The 24,627-nt window shown below is 39.3% G+C and overlaps 1 protein-coding gene across 4 annotated transcripts in view; it reads left to right on the top strand.

Annotated features, from left to right (window-relative positions):
- Positions 1-24,627, top strand: part of shroom3 (shroom family member 3) — a 63,478-nt gene that overhangs the window by 37,199 nt on the left and 1,652 nt on the right. For 3 of the 4 annotated variants that reach the window (XM_079586314.1, XM_079586312.1, XM_079586311.1), the window contains 7 exons: positions 7,684-7,818; positions 9,547-12,556; positions 14,563-14,624; positions 15,045-15,740; positions 16,508-16,843; positions 18,865-18,967; positions 20,302-20,586. In XM_079586314.1, coding sequence (XP_079442440.1) covers positions 7,760-7,818; positions 9,547-12,556; positions 14,563-14,624; positions 15,045-15,740; positions 16,508-16,843; positions 18,865-18,967; positions 20,302-20,586 — 4,551 coding nt within the window. In that variant the 5' untranslated portion in view covers positions 7,684-7,759. Of the gene's footprint in view, positions 1-5,200; positions 5,374-7,683; positions 7,819-9,546; positions 12,557-14,562; positions 14,625-15,044; positions 15,741-16,507; positions 16,844-18,864; positions 18,968-20,301; positions 20,587-24,627 lie in introns of those variants that run through there. The other variant, XM_079586313.1, reaches the window with a different exon arrangement.

Genomic DNA, 24,627 nt, shown 5'->3' with positions numbered 1-24,627 from the left:
CTCTTCCGTGAGCACTTGACATAAAAAAAAATTAAAAAAAAATCCTCTCCTTTACCCTCCCTTGTTTTGGCTTATGCTACTCTGAGCAATGCCAGAACTTTGTATTTTGAGCACTTCTTGCGTTATTTTTGCTTCTTCACGATGACTCGCTTGTTGTAGTCCTCAGTTGTAAGTCGCTTTGGATAAAGGCGTCTGCTAAATGACTACATGTAAATGTAAATGTAAAATATAAAGTCACAAGCTGGATTTACATTATCCCTCAAATCTTAGGACCTTTATTACAAACAAAACAGATAATAGAAAGATATATTTTGTCTATATGATACAAATAATAGGATTTGAGTATTATCATTATTATTATTTTTGTTGTAAGACATGAAATGACTCGACACTCAACTCGGACTCGTGGCAAAAGACTTCAGACTTGACTCAGACTCCAGTGATAAAGAATTCAGACTTGACTCAGACTCCAGTGATAAAGACTTCAGACTTGACTCAGACTCCAGTGATAAAGACTTCAGACTTGACTCAGACTCCAGTGATAAAGACTTCAGACTTGACTCAGACTCCAGTGATAAAGACTTCAGACTTGACTCAGACTCCAGTGATAAAGACTTCAGACTTGACTCAGACTCCAGTGATAAAGACTTCAGACTTGACTCAGACTCCAGTGATAAAGACTTCAGACTTGACTCAGACTCCAGTGATAAAGACTTCAGACTTGACTCGGACTCCAGTGATAAAGACTTCAGACTTGACTCAGACTCCAGTGATAAAGAGTTCAGACTTGACTCAGACTCCAGTGATAAAGACTTCAGACTTGACTCTCAGACTCCAGTGATAAAGACTTCAGACTTGACTCGGATTCCAGTGATAAAGACTTCAGACTTGACTCAGACTCCAGTGATAAAGACTTCGGACTTGACTCAGACTCCAGTGATAAAGACTTCAGACTTGACTCTCGGACTCCAGTGATAAAGACTTCAGACTTGACTCTCGGACTCCAGTGATAAAGACTTCAGACTTGACTCTCGGACTCCAGTGATAAAGACTTCAGACTTGACTCTCGGACTTCAGTGATAAAGACTTCAGACTTGACTCTCGGACTCCAGTGATAAAGACTTCAGACTTGACTCTCGGACTCCAGTGATAAAGACTTCAGACTTGACTCTCGGACTTCAGTGATAAAGACTTCAGACTTGACTCTCGGACTCCAGTGATAAAGACTTCAGACTTGACTCTCGGACTTCAGTGATAAAGACTTCAGACTTGACTCTCGGACTCCAGTGATAAAGACTTGTGTAACATCTCTGGGAAACGGAAGCTCACTTCTATTTTTTAATCTATGGGAAACCGGAAACAAACATGTCTCTTACAGGAAAAGGAAGCGCGGATGTGGATTTGGGTTTATGTTTTCCTTGACGCTCACGTTAGGGGTGACTGTCATTGCATCCCGTCACTCAGGTTGTTAACAGGCTTTTAAGCTTATTTTTTGGAGAAGGGCAAGCTTGTTCTGTTGTCTCACATGCCAAAAGGAATCCTTTTTTCTAGTTTCTCTCTGCTTCTTTTCCTCTCTTTCTGTGTGTAAATAAAACTGGAGTACTGTATACCGATGCTATAAATAACGAGACGACCTGATCGGAAATCTTACTTTCATCCGAATAAGGCTGTAATGGAAAGGTCACATGATGTTGACGAGCTTGATGCGGACATGCTAAAATACGGTAAAACGTATATTAAAAAAAGGACTCAAGTCATATGGTGCCAATGTTTGCACTGCCAAGCATCACTCACATTATTTTCAGAAGTACTCTTCCATTCAAAATATATATATTTTAATTAAAACTTTTATTGAGCAAGGATGCATTAATCTGATCAAAAGTGACAGTAAAGGCATTTAAAATGTTAGAAAAAAAAAACGTTCTATTCATCAAAGTATCCTAATATACATAATAAAGGGCTCGACTTTAACGCTTGTCCGCTTGTGCGCCCTTTAAAGGTGCAGATATTTACAATATGTAGATTCAAATATATCAAAGCTGATTGAACACTAATTAGAATATTGCTTCAGAATAAATAATATTTATAGCACACACACACACACACACACAAAATCCGGACAAGGAACTTTTTTACTCGGGCAAGTGAATGACAGATAGCACATGAAAATGCTTAATGTCGAGCCCTGATAGTGTGTGTGTGTGTGTGTGTGTTATAAATATAATTTATTCTTTCTAAAATGTATTCAAACTGTTATTTTATTGTAAAAAATATTTCACAATATTACTGTTTTTACTTTATTTTTTATTTAAAAAAAGACAAGATTGATCAGATAAGATAAACTACCATTCAAAAGTTTGGGGTCAGAAAGATTATTTGTAAATGCTTTGGTTATACTGTACAAAGGTTATACAGGTCATTTATTTTGCATCAAGTAGATTTCTCTGGTCCGACAGATGGCGTGCTGATCACACCAGAGACACAAAGACAGATAGCGTGCACAATATTTCCCATCATTCCCATCCCTCATGTAAACAGATACTGAATATGTTTTAATTTGGTCTGTTTACTTAAACCTACCTTGTTTGAGTCTTTGCTTTTGGATGGACCACTTACCTTTGGGCTCTGAATATCATAGACATTGTAATGCTACACAAGACAAGAGTTATACGTTTAGATGGTCCTTCCCTGCAGTTATTGGAGTTTTCATTGGTAATTTGATGGATTTGAGAAATTTGTTGTGTAAAAGACAATGAATGTACAAAGATTAATCCAAGACAATGGTGTTCGACCCGCCCAACACTTCAGAGCAGTTATTTACATGTGTATGTGTTATCGTACACATGCATTGAGATATTCATGGGATGTTTACAGGAAGTGAGTCTGAAGTATCTTGGGGCAACGATTAAAATCTCTGCGTCTTAAATTCTCTCTCTTAACGTTCTCGCTTGCTTGGATTCTCCATAATGCTGTAATTGGTTCTTAGAAGAGTCTTCTTTTTGGACGTTAATAATTTCTAGTTCACTTGCAGTTCATCTGTCATGTGTGTTTTTCATCCATGTTCCTGGATAGTGAACATTCCAATGTTATTCGCACACTCCGAGGTAGGATTTCCCATAATCCCACAGTGACACGCATTAATAACACAACCCGTCTCCCCCTGGATGTCTTCATTCCGATGAACCGTGTTCATTTAAAGACCTCTACTACACTCGGTTTGAAGGTTCTTGATAGTAATGGGGTCTCCTGTGGGGTCTGAGCGGGATCCTCTCTTTATTCTCTCCATCTTGATGGAGGATATAAGAAAACAGTTACTTCACTTATGTCTTGAGACGGCATCCAAATGTAAAGGCCAAGCAAAGTTCGTTTAGAGTTAATCAGAAGTTTTAATATGAATATACAAGGTCCAAGATACCAAGCAAATGGACTTTTAAAAAATTACAGTACTAAACAAAGCTTTGTATTCCTTTACTAATTTCTTACAGTGGCATGGTTAAAGACAACTTTATAATGTGAGTTCACAGTAAAAGAAGAGCAGTAAATAACTGTGATGTCCGCATGATTCTGCCATTGATTAACAGTAATTTGTAAGGAAATGACCCAGCATGCATTCATTTCACTGTAAATGTCTTACTTTATTGTAAAATAATACTCTTTAATCCTGTAAATACCTGGCATTTTTTTACAGTGTATGTTGTAAACACATGCAAGTGCAAACAATATATTCATAACTGTTCTGAAGTTTGGGCTCAGTAAGTAAAATTAATTATTACTCAGCAAGGAGACATTAAATTGATCACAAGTGACAGACATTTCAAATTGAAAAATAAATGCTGTTCTTTTTTAACTTTCTATTCATTAAAGAATCCTGAAAAAATGCATCACGGCTTCCACAAACCTATTAAGCAGCACAACATTGATAATAACCAGATATGTTTATTGAGCATCAAATCATCCTATTAGAATGATTTATGAAGGATCATGTGACACTGAAGACTGGAGTAATGATGCTGAAAATTCAGCTTTGGTCACAGGAATAAATGACATTATAAAATGTATTAAACAGAAAACAATTTGGGATGCAGCCTGTGACCTGCTCGGTCACTAACTATATCACAACAATCAGAGCCACACCAGACAGACAGTGTTTAGCGTCCATCTCCATTCTCCTCTCAAACCCCGCCGTACAAACACCCCCATCCCAGTCTGATCCCACTCTCCAATTTCAGTTTCCTCTCAGATCAAACAGATTAGTGTAGTGTAGTTCCCAGGGATCAGATAAGGTTTCTGCAGCGGGACACACCCTGAGCAGTCTGGCCCAGCCGGGCAGGCGACGAGAAGGCTCGGGAGAGAAGTTTTGGGGTTTTTTTGTGGGTCAGACCCTTTGGATTCCCTAAGAGTCAGGTTACTGTGAGAGTGTGGCGAGAAGCGACTCTCCTGGGAACGATGGCATGCCACGGAAATCCGCAGTTATTGTACTCGGGTGTCATTACTCTGTGATGCATTTGTGAAAGAAACCTCAGGTTCTTCTGATGTGCACGCACGCCAAACTGAGCAGTATGTCAACGAGCTGCTCACGTCCAGTGGCCTTATTTTTTTGGACAGGTGAAGACACCTGTGCGATTACACCTGCACATATTCCCTGCAGGCCCGGAGATGGCTGTCACCAGCGCATGAAAGCAACCCCGCGACACACCCTAGCTGTGGCCTTCCTGTTCCCATAATGCCCTCTGGGCACTGATGGGCTTGTTGACTTGTCTGGGATCACGTGGATGATCATGATGACGAAGAGGGAGAAAAAGAAAGGAAAGAGAGGAAGATGCACACAAAGAGCCGTCTTTGTTTGATGTTGAGAACGCATGCTATCATATGTTCACAGTTGCTCCCAGCTGTCTGCGTGTTGCGTTATATTACTATTTTCTGACTTTCTTATATCCAACTCCAATATATTCCAATATCCAATCTCATGAAGGAAGCTTTTTTCCCTCCCATTTGTCCTCCTTCTATCTCCGTTTTTGAAATATGTTTGTCCCGAGCGCCCAGTGCTGCCGAGGGCAGGATGTTTATCCTAGCTCTTATCGTGTCTTTTTAATGACGCTTAATTACGTGTTTTAACGATCTTTGCGTCGTCAAGCTGCGCCCCACCAACCCTTCCAAACCCCGCCAACCGCCGCTCGGTTTAATCTCAGTTTATCGGGAGACTGGGAAGGACGCCATGGAGCTGCTCGGGGCCTTTTACCGCAAAAAGCTGCGGAGGAAGCAGAAATCAAACCTTGGGCGATCGGACGGGGCGCTGTGTAAGACGCCGTCCGAGACCAGCGTCAACGGTCTGGCCACTGGACTCATCTCGAAAGTGCTGAGACTTACTACAAGGTAATTGCTAAGTGTTCAGTAAGGGAGGATAGCAAGGGAATAACAGGTTGTGGAGTGCAGGGCAGGTCGTGATTTAAGGACTGGCTTGCTGGTTACCAGCCTTCTACTGGTTTGAGGAAGGCCTTGGACATGGTTAAGGTTTAAGGGATACTTTAAGCTGAATTTAAAATCCTGTCATGATTTATTAACCCCAAAACTGTATGATTTTCTTTCTTTTGTGACCATCAAAAGAAGATATTTTGGAAAATGTCTATTTGTTGTCAATAAAATGTTTTTGACTTTCATTATATGGTCAAAAATTGCATGACCCTGAGTAGGATTTATTTGTATTATATGATGAGTATTATTATTATAGTATACTTATTTATTTAGGTTTGATTTATTTTTATTTATTTATTTCCAATTAGTACTTTTAGTGCTTCAACTTAAACGTATTGCAGTGTGCTGCCAAGACAATGTTTCTAGTTTTTGTTTAGTTTAATTTTTTCATCTATTATTTATATTTTATTTAATCTTTTTTTTTTCAATTAACAAAAAGTTTTTAGTAGTTTTAGTTTTAGTTAATGATAATATCCCCGTTATTATAATTGCAGTGTATATGAATAAGCTCCTGTCGAGCAGGTAATGCACGGCAGGAATCCACAATCTGTATGATTGATTACTCATTACACAGCAACTATTTCAAAAATGCAACATAATTATCCTCCCCAGATGAAACGACTGCGTTCCTGTGAATCTAGATAAGAACTTCTTGATCAGCGTTTCCTGTTTACCCTCTCAGATTTCGGACAATCATAAGGGGGTCAGAAGGGTTTTCCGTTGTCTCCTCAGTTCTTTTACTTTTGCTCAACGTCGATTTCAAAAGTTTTACTTGTGGAAGTCATTATGACGAATCTTGTCCAAATCTAGACTGGTCAGAAGGAATGGCCCTTTGGAAGAGGGTGTGTTAAAAGCAGCAAGAAAGTTACCTCAATAATAGCAACATATCATAAAAGCCAGATGTTTTTGCAGATGCAATGTCTGATCTGTCTCCATAGAGCAGGGTCAAAGTTCAAGGGAGTGGGGTTGTTAAGGAAACAAGTCAATGTGGAGACTAAAAAAAACTTCATTGTCCTGAGAAATGTGATCAGTCTGAATCATCTAGGTGCAGCTTCGTGGAGGAATTTGCAGATCCTCAAACAATGACCCACTGTCTCTTTTAATTTCACATTGATATATTATAATACCGTAGTAATGTTTATTTTTAATATTTAATACAGTGATATTACAATAGCTATATTTCTTATTCTGTTTAATGTTTTAATAATAAAATGTTTATATATATATATATATATATATGATATAAATCATAGTCATATTGATATACAGTAGTTGCACTACAATATTGTGCAACTCTCAAGTCCTAAAAATGTAATGCCTCAGGACAAACCCAAAGTTCTAGAATGGTGCAATTCTAGACGATCACTAAAAGAGGTTTGTGCTGCATTTGCCCAGTCAGCTGACTGAACATGATCTTTAGTCTCGTACAGGCTTTGTCTTTCTGGCTAGTGATCTCACACCATCATTAAAGACCTTAGTAGGTCACTTCAGTCAGCAGACTGGTTGGGCACAAACTGGCATCGTGTGTGCGTGTGTGCGTGTGTGCGTGTGTGTGTGTGTGTGCGTGTGCGTGTGTGTGTGTGTAGCAACAGTAGGCACAGACAGTCTGCTGATCGTTATGTGAAAAACATTCATTATGTTCCACGCAGTTTGAAACCAAAAATGTTTTTGTTTTAAACAATGCCTGCATTCTTGTCATGTTTCGAAAACACACTTCAGCACCCTGTGCCAAAACCAGAAATAGAAATCTACTTCCAACTTCCCAGAATCGTATTTCTCATTCTTAGGAATAAATGTTTATTATGCATAAATATTTGTAACATAAAATAAGAAGTTAAATTCTTAGTCCAAATATCGGTTGAGTTCAATTTGTCAGTGGCTAGATTAGGAAGTATCTATTTACTGATGTTTACACAGTGAGATTCTGGTTATAATGCAGTGCCACATTCTTCAGGGATGTTTTGATCCTTTATCCTCAGTGGCCTTGACTACACCAGACAATACATGCTTTATGCTTACATTAAACCACTTTGACTTTTCACTGAACTATTTCCGACTTTTGTTTTTGTACTTTATTTTATTTGTTTTGAATTCTAACTGTTTTTGTTATAGCATGCTGTGTTTACACTTTTGTTTACTTCATGTAGTTGAGTTGCATTCTGCAAAAGAAAGGCATGGCTTTTTACATTTCTTTGAATGTCTTTTTCCCAGACGGAGTGAGCCTGGATCTCGACCTCATTCCTGGCATTCTACGAAGCTGGGCGAGGGCCCTCAGGACCCGGACAGCATGATGCAAGTCACCCAGGGTGGTGTGGGACCCCCCTGGCACCAGAACTACCACTCCAGGTCAGTGCAACTCGCACACAAACACACCTGCAGTCTAGCGCTTCTAACCTTTTCCTGTTTAAGAACGAAGAAAATAACAGCAGGGAAACGTACTTTCAAGCCCTAATGGTTTTTCTTCATCGGCTGTTTCTCTGTTGCACAAGGATAGCATATCAGAGTTGACTGAGATACAGTAGTGAAGATGACATTTTTAACAGCTCCCAGCTATGCAACTGAAGGATCGGCCAACACAGCTTAGCAATAATCCACAATGAAGTTATTTATTCAAAGAGAGAGGATAATATGTGTGCTTAGTTTGGGTTGCAGCACCTGATTTGGCTTCATGAGGTATTTCCTGAAAGTTGCAACCTCTTGATACATGTTATCTAGCATGCCACACACACGCACTTAAATATTTTAAAATTAGCAACTTTCAATTTTAAATTACCGTTAGTAGCTATAAATTTTGATTATTTTGGTCAGACATGGCTCTGTTGTCTTTCTGTTGGTGGTTTCTTGTTGTGTACGATCATAGCATAAGCAGAGGACATATTTTATGTAGTTGCCCAAACATTCAAAAACCTTGTGTGCTTGTTATCTGGGTCATTATCACTGTATTTAGACCAGAACGTTCAAGGGCCATCAGTGATGACACTGAAAGAAAAACATTTAGAGTGTTTGAAGAGGACCAGAAAGCAAAGCATTGACGCACAATCTAAAAAAAAAAAAAAAAAAAAAATTATTTGGGATGACACTCCCTCAACAACCCTCCAAAGGTTCCCATGGCGATGGTCACCGTGGGCTACACCAATAGCATTCCACATTCTGAGACCTGGTGTCATTGTTTGATGGACTGACCTGTGATTGGTTGATCCAGTTCTTAGAGGGGTGACTGCAGAGCTGTTGACAATGGGTCAGTGACATCATGTAATTATGCCAGCAGAAATACCAGCAGTGTGATGCCAGCTTTCAGAGTCCGGCAATCACATACCCATACAAGGGCACATACCCAGGGCATCACTGTCTCACACACACACACAGACACACCGCCATGATTCCAACCTTTACGTAGCAGATTCCCACAGTGGATAAGTTTGGTAACGGATCTAACAGTGTATATTTCTCACATTATTCTCACATTATAAGGGATGAGTGAACAGGAAGTTGTATCTCAATGCAAATTCATGAAAACTATGGATTTCATGGTTTAATCAACACCAGATATGTTGTAAACAGTCCAGACATCAAATGGATTTTGACAGTTATTCTTATCAGAGACAATCTTTATACTTTCTGGTGAATAATTGAGTCACAGGCATAGCGAACTCAAATTATGACTGTGAACTCATATTTCATAAAGATCAGTGAATCGATGTCTTTGATGTCTTTCCAAGTTTTTTAACAGCTACTAATTTAGTTCAGACAGACAACTACAATAGTATCTCAATCTTCCGATATATTACCCCAGTAAAACAATATTATTACTCTTAGGCATATTCTTATCTTATTATTCCCACCACAGTAAAATAATCAGAATTACTTCATATATCATTGCATGTGGTTTTGTCCATTGTTTTATGCCAATGATTAATTTAATAGATCTTATAGTAAAAACTGCTGACTCAAGTTATCTATGCATTTCATCTACGCATACATAATGATCTTAAATAACTCAGGTCTGTGTATATATATTTAGTTATCAATGTCAGTTCATAGTATATTACTCAGGTTTTTTCTTTTTGCTTGCAGTGCTTCCACCACAGACCTATCAGGATTTGAGACGGGATTCCTTAGGAAGAGCCCAGATCAGTACAGTTCCCGGGGCAGCATGGATAGCCTAGACCACTCTCACCCAGCCTACAGCTCCTGCTATCAACTATCATCATCCAAATCCTCCAGCAGTATCGATCACCTGCACAGCAAGCGGGATTCTGCTTACAGTTCCTTCTCGACCAGCTCTAGTATCCCAGAGTACCTTGCAGCGGCACCATCGTTTAACAAAGAGAGGTCATATTCCATGGAGAACGTTCCACAGAGAGAAGGGATGCAGCAGGCCGATATACGCTACATACGCACTGTGTACGACCCCCAACAGGGTGTGTCTGAAGAGCATGAGATTACCTCTGCAGCATTATTAAGAACCAATGACAGCAGAGCACAGTCTAGAAGTGGGAATGTCCCGGGCATGATCTGTCATCGTGGTAGCAGTAGTAGTGGAAGCAGTGGGAGTAGTGGAAGCACCACTAGCTCACAACGCCACAGTGTTGGGACAGTCTGGGATCCACCTCACAACCGGCACTCCTATGAGAGCATAAAGGGGGCGCCAGCTCCTCCATTACGCAGCGACAGCTATCTAGCATTTCGCAATCACGAGCGTCCCAACTCTTGGTCGAGTCTTGAGCAAGCTCGGTCACAGCGGGCACTTAACAAGGGTTCTTGGCATCACTCAAGTGGTTCTGTAGCAACAGGAAAGTCCTCCTTTGGAGCTGAAGGTCAGTTGCACACGGTGATTGAAAAAAGCCCTGAAAGTAGCCCCACCACCAAACCCAAACAGGGTTGTCCTCAGGCCGCACAACCCGGTCGCCTCATGTTACCCACCAGCATCTACCCTGTTCCACCACCCGAGCCTCATTTTGCACAAATCCCAACCAGCAACCCTAACTCTGGTAGTGTCTACCCAGCACTGGCCAAGGAGAGCAAGCAAAACAATCACTGTGACCACTTAGGTGGACCAGTTAAAGAGGACAGGGTCACCATTGAAAACGGATACCAAAGCAATGCTCCCAACCCAAACCCCGTCCAAACCAATATTTCGGCACAACCTAAGCTCTTCGATAAAATGCAAAATGACACACAATTCAAACCTGGTTTTTATCGGCCTCATTTGCAACCACAAGTGCAGAAGTCACAAACGCCATATGTACCCCAGGAGAGGAGGGACCCTTACACCCCTGTGCAACCAAGAGGAGAGAGGCCAAGGCTTTCGCTTGGTATGGAAGTTTACGACAACTACAGGCCACCTCGAGATGAAGAACAAAATAAATGCAATGAGCAAAACATCCATCCAGATCCACTTTACACTGGGAAAGTTGCACTGGGTCAAGTTGCTCAAACTTACAGAGGAAACTTCGTCCAAACGCAAGGAAGTGACCACCTAGTCAAACCTTCAAGGCACCACAGTGATTCTAGTGCCCTTCAGCAGAGAGGTCAAGACTGTGATAACCCTCTGACCAGACTGGAAAATGCACTTGCTGAGGTTCAAAGATGCGTCAGTCCCGAAAGTACTGCTAGCCAATGCAGTTACCAGAGTGAGCGTAGCATGTCTGTGCTGGAGAAAGTAAGTCATTTTGAGAGACAGCAAGTCAAACCTCGCAGTCATAGCAGCCTCTCCCACCATGGTTCTATGGCTCGTCTGAGCCAAACATCAAGACCTTCCAGTGCCAAGAGCTCCTTCTCTGGTGTGGAGGACGTGCACAACATGTTGGAGAGAAGCAACAGCTCGATCCATCATGGGAGAACTCAGAGTACTTCTAGCATGGCAAGCTATGATGGACGCATGGAAATGCAGCAGGATATCCAAATGAGACGTGGGAGTAGTGATCATGTCCAACATCGCCAGCAAAAAGAAGCTGTTGTCACCAACAAGACCTCTCTTCAAAGGAGTAAGAGCACCTTTCAGCTTGGTGAGGGGAATGGTAAAGACGTCCACGGGAAAGGTGACAATCATGACATCTTGGGCACCATCCAAGACACATATTTTAACAGAGCATATAGAGACAGCATTAAAGATGCCCAGTCTAAGGTTCTCAGGTCAACGTCCTTTAGAAGACGGGACCTTAATGTTATCCCTCCACCAGTGCCAGCCAAACACACGTCCCTAGAACAAAAAGGACCAAGTACAAGTCCCAAACCAGCTACAACGTCCCCACACACTCCAAAGGAACGCCATGTCGTTCCTGTTGAAGCACCAACCAGGACCACTCCTCCTGAACTCCCCAGTATCCCGGCTGTTGGACCTGCAGTTATACGGATCTGTGGACGCAAACGGTTCACGATGGACCAAAAGAAACGATCATATTCCGAGCCTGAAAATATGCATGAAGTTGGAGTGTTGCCTCAGGAAATCAGTCAGGCTGAGAGGAATGTTCAACAGCAGTTTCTGGCGAGCGAGACGAGTGTTGCAGACCGACGCAGGATGTTTGAGCAGGTGGCGAATCGTAACGTCGAGTCAAGATTTTTCTCCTCCAGGCCTGATTTGAAGCAAATGCAGCAAGATGCCTTAGTTGAGTACATGGAGCGCAAAACGGGTCGAAGAGTAGATGGACGTCAAAACCGCCCACATAGTGCTTATCTACAGTCCGCTTCCTCTTCTGCTGACTTGCGGAGCCTCAACTCTACCCCAAGTATGTGCTCTTTGCCAGAGCCGGGACACGATGGCCTCTCTGGTGGTATACAGAAAGCCTCCACCCTTCCAGCAGGAATGCAAAGCTCCTTTTACCCTCTCAGGGGCACTCAAAACCACACAAGGCCTGAGTTTTTTGCCCAGTCACAAGGCACAAATTCTGAATCTCATAAACCAAGTCCAACCCTGACCAGAAATACCCTTCCACAGCACCTGGAGGCCATTTTTGAGAGATCCACAACAGCTAGAAGCTCAGGGAGGTCAGCTTCAGCTGAGGATTTGCTGGACCGTAGTGAAGAACGTCCCGTTCCTCAGCACTTCCGCTCCAAGTCATCTCCAGTTGAAAACTTTAGTCAGGTAACAATAATTTATTTTTTGGCAAACAAGCCAGATGAACAAGCCTGTTTCATTGGTTACATGACTTCATATCACAAAGTTAAACAGTAACAGTGTTCATGGCAGAGCAGATTTGCTTATTTTAACTCTCCTGTTGAATAGTTAAAACCAATTACTCACTCAGATTTCCCCTAGCTAGCATTTTGCTAAGAAAAAAAATACAGAATTGAAGAGAATCGTTTTTTCTCAGAGCAGTCTTCGCAACCAGTCTCAACAAAACTATAAAAATAATTTCTTCCCACCCGATTAGTAAAGGATGACTTTCATTTTTGGTTGATTTGATCTTTAAAGCTGCAGTCCGGCACATTTTTGGGTTTAAAAATATCAAAAAAGACATTTTTGAAAAAAAACGTAACCAGCCAGTGTTCAAAACGATCTGCTTGCCTTACCTCGATTCAAAACGGTAAGCATGTAATAATGATTTTAATTCCAGTGGTACTGGTGGATTTCCGCGGGAATTTCGAGCATGTCTTTGCGTCATTACGTCACTTCTGTACACAGAGAGAAGGAGTCCCCGGCTAGCGTGTGTGGATGATGGAGGTGGAGATTTAGCTTAGCACTTGGTATGGCGGATCCCGAAAGTTTTAAAGCGACAATCACCAGTGACAACTGGAGATTCACCAGTTGTAAAACCCAAAAGACTTCGGACTTCAGATTGGCTACAGAAAAAATATATTTTTCACGTTTTGACGTGATATAAGCAATCGTTAGATTTAATCAGCATGATATAGCTACTGCAATGCTTCCCCCCACCCCCCGAATTTGGTCAGAACAAAAGTGAATGTTACTTACTTGTTCAGATGAGATTTCCCGATGAAAATTCTAATGTTGACACTTTCAAAAAGTATACTCTGAGATTGCTGATGACAGTACAGTATCCACAGCGACGCGGCAGCGACAAGTTCTCCTCAATACATTGTGTTCATCCGCGCTGTTTCATGCCGATTTACTACCCACGCACAGTTAATAATTCCGCGAATAACTGCAATTGCAGATTTCGAACAGAGATGGCGACAAAGAGGAAAAACGACGGACTGCAGCTTTAAGAAAACTCCAACAGTTGATCTGGTGTTCAGTGATAATCAGTGCACAAGTTTTCAACCAATTATGATACTTGGTGGTCTGTTGTAGGGCAAAGGAGCAGTTCCTTTCCTAGAGATGGGCAGATATTGATTTTTGTACCCACTCCTGGTGCTCCACAGGAAGAGGCCAGTGCTCCTCACTTCCTGTTTGGTGCCACAGAGCCTGGGATGTAGTCAGAGATCTGACAGATGTGAAACAGATAACTGCTCTCCTTCTGTGCCAGTGGGGAGGAGTTGGAGATAATGGACAACTCGTCATGCTTTTGGGTTTAAAATATTTGGAATGGTTAAGAAGGCCATTTATCTAAGGGAATAATTATCCTTTATGTAAACGATAATGGTTCTGGTATGATGTTGACCGTGTACAGTAGACACACAGCTATCCTGTGAAATCCCAGACTATTCACGGATTACAAAATTGGAAATGGTTTCAAGGCAGTAGATAAAATACCAGCATGATGACTTTGCTACTTACTAATATTGTGGTTTAACATTAAGTTAAACATTCTGGCCATGGATAAATCATCAGAACCAAGCACACCATTCAGGTCACGGTCTATGCATCTGTTCACAGTACGCTAATTAAATACGACATAGTCCAGCTATGAGGATGTTGTCATGCCGTGTCTCTTTTTTTATTAGTAGATCTTAGTTTATCAGTAGTCATGGCATGCGCTTGGGTTTAAAATTAACATTGAAAGTCCCAACATTCTCTAAACTTGTGGTAACCATTAAATAATGATTTACTTCTTGTTCCTGGTGTATGAACGGTTACTTTTTTTTTTTTTTTTTTTTTTTTTTTTTTGACACCTCTATCAGAAAGGGCGGCAATACATCACCTGCTTAAATAAAACATTATTTGTTCTTTTGTTCTCTTTTGTCTAGGACTTCTTAGCCAGAGACCTTCAGATGTTCAGAGTTTCCTCCCAGGAATCCTCTGAAAACAGGTTTGTGTGTATAAATATATACTTAAAAACTTACACATAGAGCCTCTTGAGTTCTGTAATGCCTTGAGACACATAAATACATAAACAATAAATTGTTGAACTTATCCAAGTAGATCAGTCCTTTAAAGAGCAAGAAGCTAGAATATTTCTTTGCAAGTTCAAAACTGAAAGTTTTATGGAAATATTTAACCTTAAAAGGTCTTAAATTAAGGACCAACCCTTAATTGGTCAGTGCCAGTGACAGGAATCCCACTGCAGCTATTTTTGTGTTTGTTTTGAGCCATGCAAGAATTCCCACCAGGCATTAAAGGACAAATTATTTGCATTCATTAACTTTAAAAATGACAGGTATTGGAAATACTGACAAGCACAAATTGATGCTACAGGACGTTTATATTTAATATGCATTTGTTTTAATAGGGTGACCACGGGACACAAACTGCCGTTATGTTCAGCGCGTATGGAGAGGAGTTACCAGCTAAACCAGGGTCCTGTCCAGCAAAACGCTCCTGTGTTGCGGCGAGAGCGTCAGAGACATTCAGACCGGCCTAGAGCGCAAAGCGCATCTGGTCTAGCTGCGTCTGTGGGACTTCCTTGCCCTTTCACCTCACCAGACACTTCCACCAGCCTCGACTGGCATAACGAAAACAGACTGTGTCAGCCCAACCTGGACTCTATTGCCTTTCCAGAAACTGTGCCGCAAAGTCCGTCCGGAGCACTGGGAATGGTGCGGCAAGACTCCAGCGACACCAGCACTTCTGACGACACCCTGAAGGACTTCCCGTGTCCGGTGTCCACTCCATCACCTCCACACACAGAGGTCACGGGGTCACAGCTTGCACGGCCATCCAATTCAAAGAGCCCCGACTCTCCAACAAAGCCACTCTTGTCTCTTCGTATCTCAGAGTCTAATCTTCACGATGTTCAGAGTATAGCCGTGTCGCAAGATGATGATGAAGTGTTTTTAGCTCCTGCGACACCTTCTCCTCCACTGCCCGTCAGAGAGACCGAGATCACAGAGGACTTCCCGCCTCCTCCGCCTCTCACACCCCAAACCGAGGAGGATGTGGGTCTGACGGAAGCTTTACAGCATCCAGGACCATTACAGGCCGTCAGGTAAAGACACTCTCCTTGTTGGTCTTTGAACAACATTTACATAAACCAATCAGATTTTAGGGATATGGTTTGGTGAAGAGCTGGGGTTAAAGGCTTGAACACGCTTATTATTTTTATTAGCCAATCATATCCCTCATGATTTTTTAACGTGGGTTAGAGTTTGATAGGAATGTTGTTCCAGAAACTACAAATGAACATGTCCTTCTTGACTCCATCACATTTAGACATTACGCTAAACACATTTAAAGGAATAATCTGGGTTCAATACAAGCTCAATCAGCATTTGTAGCATGATGTTGATTCAAAATAAAAAGATCAAGGTTATGGTGAGGAAAAAAATATATACAAACAATATATTGCTAATATAGATGTAAAAACAAATAGCATAAAACATGAAATATTTTGGGATAAATTTTAGTTACTTATTTTTCCTACTTAATTATATTTATTTTGCCATTTGAATGTTAAAATGAAATGTATATTTTTTTGAATTTTCCTTTAGCTAGAATTTATTTATTTATTTTTGAGCAATTACAATGGAAGCGAATAGGGACAATTTAGTAGGTTTTTAAAGCAGAAATATGAATCTTAAATCAGGCTTATAATGAGCTTTAAATCATATTCACAGCCTTTTTATGGTTCGAAAAATGGTTTCTTTATTTTGTAAAGAAAATGTATTTGACACAGATGCTTACAATTGTGCTTGTAATGAACCCCAAATATTCCCTCAGTCCCATTCATGTAACATGATTTTCTGTCATTCTCAGCGATCGCGAGAATCTGGCCGATACATCAGGCAACCTCACGACTCCATCGGTGACCCCTGACCCGCAGTCCACCTTGAACACCAGCACTTCATGTCCTCTAGAGGAGGACACCTCTGAGATACTGGGACCCGACTACCATCTGCTGTCCAGAAGAGAGCGGACGCACGCCGAGCTGCTTGTGGAGACTTTAGCCCGAGAGCTGGTGAGCCACGACACATCCCTCACCGCACTGTTGGACACCTGGGCAGGTAAAAGCACTCTGGATCTGATGGAGGACATCTTCCCCTCACACTCCTCGTCTCCACGCAGGAGGAGCAGCGGCCATGTGGGTCACAGGTGAGCGCTGAGCAGATGGTGAAGGTACAGCCTGTATACAGCGTTACCCAATAATCAGGTGGATTTGATGCTCACAGGACCGAGAAACACTAGAGCTCTTTGTTTAAAGCTGATTATTATAGTGCTTGGCCTAATTTTATTGCGATAACTCAACAATAGATCGTGCAATAGAGCTGTAAAGATAATGAAACACTTCTGTTTCCTGAATTTAGTGCATAACTTACTCCTGTTCCTTACAAAAACAAATGATACTATGGTAAAGAGATGGTAGCAGATGATAGATACCAGTGTATTTTGATGTACCATTAACTCAATGATTACAATAGTCATTTAGCATGGTATTTACATGGTACACAGAGGTAGTGAATGGACATGGGTTTTTCAATGGTGGTAATGATATTTGATATAATGGAATTATATTATATATATATTAGTGCTGGGCAAATATTAATCTCGATTAATCGCATCCAAAATGAAAAGTTTGTGTTTCCATAATATATGTGTGTGTATTGTTTATAATTATTTTGTATATATAAATACACACACGTGCATGTATATATTTAAGAAAAAATCTGTTATTTATATATAAAATATTTATATATAATATAAATTATATATAAATATATACACAAATATATAAATAAATGCATATAATAAATGTATATAAATGCAAATATTTCTTAAATATATACAAGCATGTGTGTGTATTTATATATACAAAATAATTATACACAATACACACACATATATTATGGAAACACAAACTTTTATTTCGGATGCGATTAATCTTTGCCCAGCACTAATATATTATATTTCTCAACTAATTTATATATAATAAATACATTTGTTGAGGTACTAAAATTTTATTGAAAATTAAAAAATACATTTAAAATGAGAATTAAAATGACAGAAGCCTTTAACAAAATTACTTGAAGTACAATTAAAATGAAAACTGAAAATATAAAAATTTGATTCATGATATTATAATTGTATATAAATCATACTAAAATTACACTGCCAGGCTGGCTGATATAATGCAGATGTGTACTTAATACAATTGGAATTTAAAAAAGAAGAGATTAATAAAAATAGCTATAAGGCCTGGTCATATATTATATATATATATATATTTAAAAAAAATCTATCCATGGCATTACATAAAAAACATGTTCAATATAATCATGTACATTCCATGTGCTCGAATGAAATATGAATACACTGATCTGTAGGGTAGCGGTACCATATTTGAGATAAACGCTGTAACAGAATATTTGTAATGATATGAAACACATGGGAACTCTTAGATAAAACTGAAGAATTGTATCTCACCTCATTTATCCAGACAACTGATGAACTTGCTTAATTTTGTCAGATTTTTCAGTCAGTCTCTCTCTCTCTCTCTCTCTCTCTCTCTCTCTGTCTCTCTCTATCTCTATCTCTCTCTCTCTCTCTCTCTCTCTAGAAAGTTTACTTTCTACGTAATTGATGATCTGCTAACAGTGCAGAGTTACACTGACATCTAGTGGGCGATCCTAAAACACACACATTTCTCATCCGTTTCTCACCTGGTAAATGCAGAAACGTGTGTTACCTTCAAATACTACACACACAATTTTGCAGATTGACTCATAAAATATAACGTTGAACCCATGACATTGGCATTGCCAACACTACTATTTTAGCTGCATGAAAAAATGTTTGCTGCTTTTTATATGTACCATGGCAATACCACAGATAAATGTAAAAGGTTTTTAAGAACAATTTACTATCACTTTTAAAGCAACAGTTTTCTTTCTGGCTGTATTGCTCCATTGATATGCGGTGTGTGTGTGTGATTGTTCTGTTGTGCCGCTGAACTAAACGTGTAATTACGTGTGCTCTGTTTGACACGGGGAATGTGGATTTTAGCCATTCTCTGTCCCTGTGTCTGAAGAATAGGACATTCAGGGAGTAAAGCTAGTGTGTTTGTGCGTGAGCAAGACAAACATTTCTCTTTGTTTGGTGTCTTTGACCTCGATTAGGGCTCAAGATGATCCATGTGCTCCAGATACTCCCTCTCAGGCTGTCCCAAGAAAAATGGAAACCAACCTGGATGACGAAGAAGCTTATTTGAATCAAAAGAAGGTCAGATACACATTCATAAATGAAAATATCAAATGTAAAAAGTCAAAAATAATAAAATAAATTATAGATAAATATTACAAATTTTTACAAAAAGTGTGTGTGTGTGTGTATATATATATATATATATATATATATATACAGTGCTATGCATAAGTTTAGACACCCATGCTAAAGTTGCCTAAAAAGAGGAATAAAAAATCATCTTTTGGAAATTTATCTTAATGCCTTAATTTAAAAAATGAGGAAAACTCCAACCTTTAAGGACACCAATTTTCTTTGTGAATGAATAATGTATCGTAAAAAAAAAAAAATGTTCTTCCTTAAAATACAGGGTGCATAAGTTTGGACACCCCTATGTTAAATTCCCATAGAGGCAGGCAGATTTTTATTTTTAAAGGCCAGTTACTTCATGGATCCAGGATACTCTGCATCCTGATAAAGTTCCCTTGGCCTCTGGAATTAAAATATCCCCACATCATCACACACTCTTCACCATACCTGGAGATTGACATGGTTTAATTTCAGTTAGCCTAACAGCTGGTTTGATTTGCATTGAGAGATGATCTTATGGAAAGTACTCCATGCCAATCTCCAGGTATGGTGAAGGGTGTGTGATGATGTGAGGATATTTTAATTCCAGAGGCCAAGGGAACTTTATCAGGATGCAGAGTATCCTGGATCCATGAAGTAACTGGCCTTTAAAAATAAAAATCTGCCTCCCTCTATGGGAATTTAACATAGGGGTGTCCAAACTTATGCACCCTGTATTTTAAGGAAGAACATTTATTTTTTTACGATACATTATTGATTCACAAAGAAAATTGGTGTCCTTAAAGGTTGGAGTTTTCCTCATTTTTTAAATTAAGGCATTAAGATAAATTTCCAAAAGATGATTTTTTATTCCTCTTTTTAGGCAACTTTAGCATGGGTGTCTAAACTTATGCATAGCACTGTATATATATATATATATATATACACACAATATATATCCCATATATAACATTATAACCCCATATAGAAATATTTGTAAAAAATTATATATAGCATTTAATGTACTTTTTAAAAAATTATACATTTTATATGTGCTACAAAAATTGGCAATTTTTTGTACATTCTGAAATACATTTTAAAATATATCTGAAAATATATTTTTTTGCCATATGAGTTCAAACTCGTTCAAACTCTCATACCGGATTCACATTGAAATGAGCACAATGCCACTGTGCACACAAAGCCGTCCTTCATTTCCCTGACGCGATGACGTGTGCTGAATGGCTGAGGCCCAGAACTGTAATCTGTTTGTTGGTGGAGTAATGTGATCTCCCGTCCTGCAGGTGGAGCTGTTGCAGGCGCTGCACGTGAGCATCCGATCCCTGCAGGGGGAGAGAGAGGGACTGGTGGAGCAGCAGAAGAGGTTCGGCGCTCTGGGCGGCAGCATGGAGGCTTTAGTTCAGGAATGCTGCAAACCCAACGAGAGAGAGAAGTACCGCATGTTCGTCGGAGACCTGGAGAAGATCGTAAACCTGCTGCTGTCGCTGAGCGCTCGACTCGCACGCGTGGAGAACACACTCAGCGCGCTCGACGACCACGACGACGACGACGAGAGTGGAGAAGAGAGGGTGAGCAGTGTTTCAGAAAATAAAACGTTGCATTTTTCAACTTTTTTCCCCCTCTGAAGTCAATTTATAAAACCGGTATTAGGTAGCATTTTAGTTTAAGGTGACGTAGTTACTACATGTACTTACTATAGTAATAACAGTAAATTATGCATAATCACAAGTAACTTATCCTAAACAAAACCTTAAAGGGGTGGTAAAATGCCCTTTTCACAAGATGTAAAATAATCTCTGATGTCCCCAGAGAGATATTTGTATATAGCATGTTAAAGTTGTCACTTTTTGAGGATTTGCAAAAACACACCGTTTTGTGCCTGGCCCTTTAAATGCAAATGAGCTGCTGCAGAGGGCGGAGCTTCAAGAGCTCGTGTGTGTTAGCAGCTGCGATTACCTCACGCAGACACACACTAAAATGACAGAAACTGTTCTGCCTTTAATGTTAAAACAGAGTCAGACAAAGATGGAGAGACTCAAGAAGAAGTGACAACATGTAGAATACAACAGGACGTCTCTGAATGGTTAGTTTGTGAATTTATGTTGCTGATGTGGAGTTAACTATCTTCAATTAGCATATTCTGTCATGATAATCTATAAATCGCTCGTATAGGAACTGTTGTGAGATGCACACAGAGTGACTTTCTATTGCATGTGAAAAGATGGATGCTAAAGTTTGATCTGACTCACAAATGTACTCGACTACAACAACTCTCCCTCTTCTCAACATGGACTGTGTGGTCAGGGGGCGGGGCTTATGTACATTTTAGGGTTGGTGATGTCACTAAACCGTGAGGAATGTCCTGTAGTCCCTACCAGCCGTTTGTTGTAGTCCTTTTCTTTAAAAGCAAATATCTTTCTTTGCTTTGAACTTTGAGTTGTAACTTTGCAGATGTTGTTTATGATCAAACAGCAACATTACACACTAACTAAAGTTAGAAAAGTGAAATCATAATCAACCACCCCTTTAAGTGTATAGTAACTACATGTTAATTAATATTACTCTGTACTTATTTGAGCAAGTACAATGTAACTACGTCGCCTTAAATTAAAGTGTAACCTAATATTATATCTTATTATATGAATAAAATTACAATATTATAATATTGCAGCAAAATCAATTAAATTTTTATTTAACAAGGTCATTTTGATTCAACTTTCTGAAACATTTTTGCTACTTTTGCACATTTAGACTTCTATGTAAACGTTATTTAAACAGAAGCATTATCTTGCTGTACAGGTTTGCAAATCTATTTGCGCTGATATGTGATATGTGATATCTGTTGCCCTGCAGAGCAACTTTTACATATTCTGCTTTAAATAAACAAGTGCAAAACAAGGATTCGGGATCATTTGAAAAGAAAACAACATTAGCTGTAGTTTACTCACGAACACTAGTTTATTTTAAATGCTCCTGTGGTCACAAATACATGTATACACACTGCTGTTTAAAAGCTTGGGTCAGTAAGATGTCTTATTGTTTCTGAAAGAATCTCTTCTGCTCACCAGGGCTGCATTTATTTGATAAAAAATACTGTAATATTGTGAAATATTATTACAATTTAAAAGAACTGTTTTATTGTAATATATTTATTTTAAAATGTAGTTTATTCCTTTGCTCAAAGATTGAAGTCTGGAGTAATGATGCTGAAAATTCAGGTCACGTGATCCTTCAGAAATCATTCTAATATGATGATTTGCTGCTCAAGAAACATTTCTATTAATTATTATCAATGTTGAAAACAGTTGTGCTGCTTCATATTTTTAGTGTAAACCGTGATTCATTTGTTTCATGCTCCTTTAATGAATAGAAAGTTCATTATAAACATTATTAATGTCTTTACTGTCACTTTTGATAAATTTAATGCATCCTCGCTGAATAGAAGTTGTAATTTCTTTTTTTAAAATCTTACTTTTGAACAGTAGTGTAAGTACAAATATTCCATGTAGCCTTTCAAATAATTGAGGCTACATGTATGATTATTAAAGAATTAGCCAAACTTATTTTCAGAAAGTGAATGTAATCTTCCCATTGGCCAAAACCTACAACAGTCTGAGGGCCGTTTACACGAAACCGTTTTCAGCTAAAAATGGAAAACTTTGTGTTTTTGCCGCTCATTTACACAACAACAGCGTTTTGGGGGCCTGAAAATGCAAACTTTTGAAAACGATACCATTTTCGTCTCTATAGCCCCTTTCACACAGCGCGTTGATCCCTGGAAATTGCCAGAGTGCCTTCTGTGTGAACGCAAACACGTCCCGGGATTGATACCGGACCGATCCCGGGTTGGGGACCTAGTAACATTGTCGGGATCAGTCCCGGAACGCGCCTTGTGTGAACAAAAGCCAGGATCAATGCCGTAAGGGGTGTCGTAGTGGTGACGCACGTGCCATCGCGCGACTCTGTTGCTCTTAGAAGAAAGTTTGTGTTCGTCGTATACTGTATGGTTTGTGTACATGTTTTCGACGCGTACGTTACACGTCTCATCCTGACGTCACATGTCTTTACGGGATCTTACCGGGATGTGTGTGAACCATAGACTGTGGTGTGAACGCACTCACAGATCCCGGAAAATCACTGGCAGTGTGAATGAATGAACCAAAATCAAACGATCTCGGGACACATTATCCGTGTATTTTCTGGGATCTCTGTGAAAGGGGCTCATGTAAACTACAAACATGTAGTTTCAAAAGTGACATTGCCGACGCCAACTACTGGCCTGGCAGCAGAATACAGCGTTTTTAGTCGTTTTCACGGATCCGCAAAATCAAAACTTTTCAGTTTTTAGCACATTGTTGTTGTGTAATCAAACCCTTAATTCCCAACCGGACACTCCTTAGTTTTACTGAAGAAGGAGCTGTTAAGGATAATTCTACAGTTTGCACGCACCGAGAAAGAACAAGAAATGCTAATTAAAGGACATGATATTACATAAGAGAGTGACTCACTCGAAACGCCTCAAGCTCAGGTGAGGACAGAGATAAAGTCTTATCTGGGAATTACACCAGAACTTAACGTCATCGCAAATTGAGTGTCAAGATAACCCTTTGTGTGTCTCATGACATACTGGTGTTTAAAATGTAGTTTTAATATACAGACAGTAATATTGTAGATATTGCACATGCATGAGCATTTCAGAAACCTTTTTTTATATATATATATCAGAGCAATTCCCACGTCTTCAAAACAGTTTGGTTTTAAGTCCTTCGATTGTGCTTTTGTTTATTTTATTATGGTATTATACAGCCAATCCTGTTTGACAAGCATCAGGAACTGTACAAATCATGATCTGTTAGGAGGAGCTTCCAGCAAGAAGCGGTTTGGTGTCACGGTGTTTGTGATATTATTCTGTTAAACTCTTCTTCAAACACTAGACCTTCATAAAAACATCCTTGTTTGCCGAGTTAACAGCTAGAGGGACTGTAACTAGATATTTTAAATATAAATGTAACTAAACATGTAACTAATGTAATGTAGTACGGCGATGTAACTAAAGACAGCCGCACATTTGGAGACTGCTGACATATTGAAACTATAAAATATAATAATAATTATTAAAAATGAGATGTTTCTGTTTCATCTAGCATCACATACAATTGTAAAAAATTATGTACGCTACTGTTTTAAGATTTTTTTTAAATGTTTTTGAAAGAAATCTCTTATGCTCATCAAGGCTTCATTTATTTGATCAAAATACAGTAAAATTGTGAAATATTATTTCAATTTAAAATAACCATTTTCTATTTGAATACATTTTAAGATGTGATTTATTCCTGTGATCAAAGCTGTATTTTCAGCATCATTACTCCAGTCTTCAGTGTCACATGACCCTTCAGAAATCATTCTAATATGATGATTTACTGCTCAAGAAACATTTCTGATAAATTTTTTACATAGAAAGTTTAATAGAACCACATTAATTTGAAATCTAAATCTTTTGTAACATTATAAATGTTTACTGTCACTTTTGATCAATTTAACGTATCCTGATAAAAGTATTACTTTCTTTGAAAAAAATAAAATAATAATCTTACAGACCCCACAGTTTT

Source organism: Phoxinus phoxinus, assembly GCF_949152265.1.
Source record: "Phoxinus phoxinus genome assembly, chromosome: 17".
Lineage (NCBI taxonomy): Eukaryota > Metazoa > Chordata > Actinopteri > Cypriniformes > Leuciscidae > Phoxinus > Phoxinus phoxinus.
The sequence above is the reverse complement of the archived record's forward strand: the minus strand, read 5'-3'. Positions and strand labels throughout refer to the sequence as shown.